The following is a 2435-nucleotide window of genomic DNA, read 5'->3' on the forward strand; positions in this document are numbered from 1 at the left end:
AGAACTAGCTCAGTTCTCATTTCTTTCCCGCTGCATCCTCTTTGTCAGGCCACGAGTTGCTGCTAGTCTGACCTGAACACCCTCTTTTGCTCCTTCTTCTCAGGCTTATGCGCTGGAAGGGAATCTGGAGCTGGAGCTGGTGAGAACTGCCTGCATGTGCAAAGTGGTGATCTGCTGCCGGGTGACTCCGCTGCAGAAGGCTCAGGTGGTGGAACTGGTGAAGAAGTACAAGAAGGCTGTGACCCTGGCCATCGGAGATGGTGCCAATGATGTCAGTATGATCAAAAGTGAGTGGTGGTTGACAGCCAGCACGCTTCAGCAAACTGGCTCACTGATGTATTTGCTATCGGAGGTGGCCTAGCAGCAGGAACACATATCTGAGTGCCTTCTGTACCACCCTCTTTGTAGCACCAAGTGCCTGTGTCCCAAGTTTTGGCAGGTTTCTACAGAGCACTGTCACTTACGGATACTCGTGTCTCCTGCCTTCCAGGACACACAGGAGGGCCCTTTGCTGTGCTCCCACCACCAGGATCGCAGGAAACTAAGGTTGCACTTACTGCCTATTTCTCTGTTTCTACCTTGAAACAGACAAAAGCCCGCCGGGGCTGCGAGATGTCCGCCTGTGTGTCTGCATGGCCACCATCACAAGGGCAATACAAAGAACAGACAAGTTCATTTCAGAGAGATCATGTCTGCAATGCAGAAAGAAAATCTTCATGCCTGTAAATAGCCTGTATAATGTTACATGATTTTTTTTTAACATTTCCATGTGGTTGGGCCATTTGTCGATTACCTCCTTTGAGTTATAAATCACACGCTTCTAGGCCTCTTTGTCCTTGAGCATCATTTGATGCTGCATTACCTCAGTGAATTTATGAAAAAAATCCCCTAACTAGGTATAATTAAATTAACATTATTCAGAAGGGCCTACTGCTAATCTTCCTTGTGTTAATTTGCAAGAATTGATTAAGTGGAGCCTTTTAATTAAGAAAGAAAAGGCTAAGTAGGGAGCTTCAAGGGAGATAAGTCAGGCAGTCAGTAAAGAAAGGATAAGAAAAGTTAAAGTGTACATGATAATTAGAAACTAACCCACTCCCCCCGTGAGAGGGTTGGGACTTTGGGATTTTATCAATTCACTGTTCCGTGGAAATCTCTGAATCTAACCAACCTCCAGCCATCAAGATTGTTCTCATTAGTTAAAGCTGTATAATAAGCTGTCACATTAAAGTTACGTCCACGCTTAATAAACCCAAGTTACTATTAAAAAAGACGTGACTCTTCTAATTATTTGATTGAACTAATAAAGCCCAGGAAATGTAAAAAGGCAACAGTCTGCCTTGTAGCACTATGTCTGAGAAATCTATAAGGTTTTTCTTATCTGGAGTGGTGTTTTAAGGCTGCTGGAAGGACATGCGTGCATGTAAATGTAAGTCATGTGCCAACATAAATTGAAGTTATTTTTTCATAACAGCAGCTGTTATGAACAACAGCATTTATGCTGTTGGAAAACATTCAGAAAGAAAACATGAATTCTCACTGAGGATGTAATTTCATTCAAATAATAAAAGCCCAGTTACTGGAAATATCACGACAGCCAAAATGATAATGCTGCTGAAAGAATTAGTGCCCCAAAATATTTTCTTTTTTTTTTTAAAAAAATAACTTTACATATGACATTTTATGAAGGCGAGGAGGGAATTAACACAGTGTCCCAGTGAGGGCAACTCATTTAAAAAATGGGGTAATCAAAACTCTCAGTGTAATGACATGATCAATAACCTTCTTGTTGCAGCTGCCCACATTGGGGTTGGTATCAGCGGCCAGGAGGGGATGCAGGCGGTCTTGTCCAGTGACTTCTCCTTTGCACAGTTCCGTTACCTGCAGCGCCTGCTCTTGGTCCACGGCCGGTGGTCCTACATCCGCATGTGCAAGTTCCTCAAATACTTCTTCTATAAGAATTTTGCCTTCACGTTAGTACATTTCTGGTATGGCTTCTTCTCTGGCTTCTCAGCACAGGTAGGTCCAGCTTCTGTTTTCTCATGGTCATGTCTAGCATTTGCAAACAAAGTATGTGGAAACATTTTAAGAGGAAATAAACTAGGCTGTTCCCACCACCTCACTGAATGGCACGCAGGTCTATCTTCTTCAGCTGTATGATTTGTGCTGCTGGTCGAGGACAGATGCCTGCAGACATGCAGGTGCATTATGAAGCACATAGATCACTCGTGGGATTTTCAAAAGTGTTCAAAGTGACTACAGCCATCAAACAAGGATACAGATTACACAGAGGCCTGACTAGTTTGGCACAGATGGGTGTAACACCTATGCTTGCCCTATTAGCACGTTTGAAGCCGATTAACCCCAGGATGCCTGCGTGCTTCAGCAGCTTGCAAGAGGAGCAAATCTCCCGCAGAGAAAAAAAATCTGGTGTTGGT

General features: G+C 43.6%; 1 protein-coding gene across 1 annotated transcript in view; it reads left to right on the forward strand.

Moving 5' to 3' along the window:
- Positions 1-2016, forward strand: part of LOC104160175 (phospholipid-transporting ATPase FetA-like) — a gene marked incomplete at both ends in the record, with an annotated part of 47790 nt that extends 45774 nt beyond the window's left edge. Inside the window, 2 exons of the mRNA XM_009698245.1 lie at positions 104-287; positions 1793-2016. Of these exons, the coding sequence (XP_009696547.1) occupies positions 104-287; positions 1793-2016 (408 nt within the window). The remainder of the gene's footprint in view (positions 1-103; positions 288-1792) is intronic.
- Between the last annotated feature and the right edge of the window lie 419 nt (positions 2017-2435).

This window comes from Cariama cristata, unplaced genomic scaffold (genome assembly GCF_000690535.1).
Source record: "Cariama cristata isolate BGI_N322 unplaced genomic scaffold, ASM69053v1 scaffold13134, whole genome shotgun sequence".
NCBI classification, from domain to species: Eukaryota; Metazoa; Chordata; class Aves; order Cariamiformes; family Cariamidae; genus Cariama; species Cariama cristata.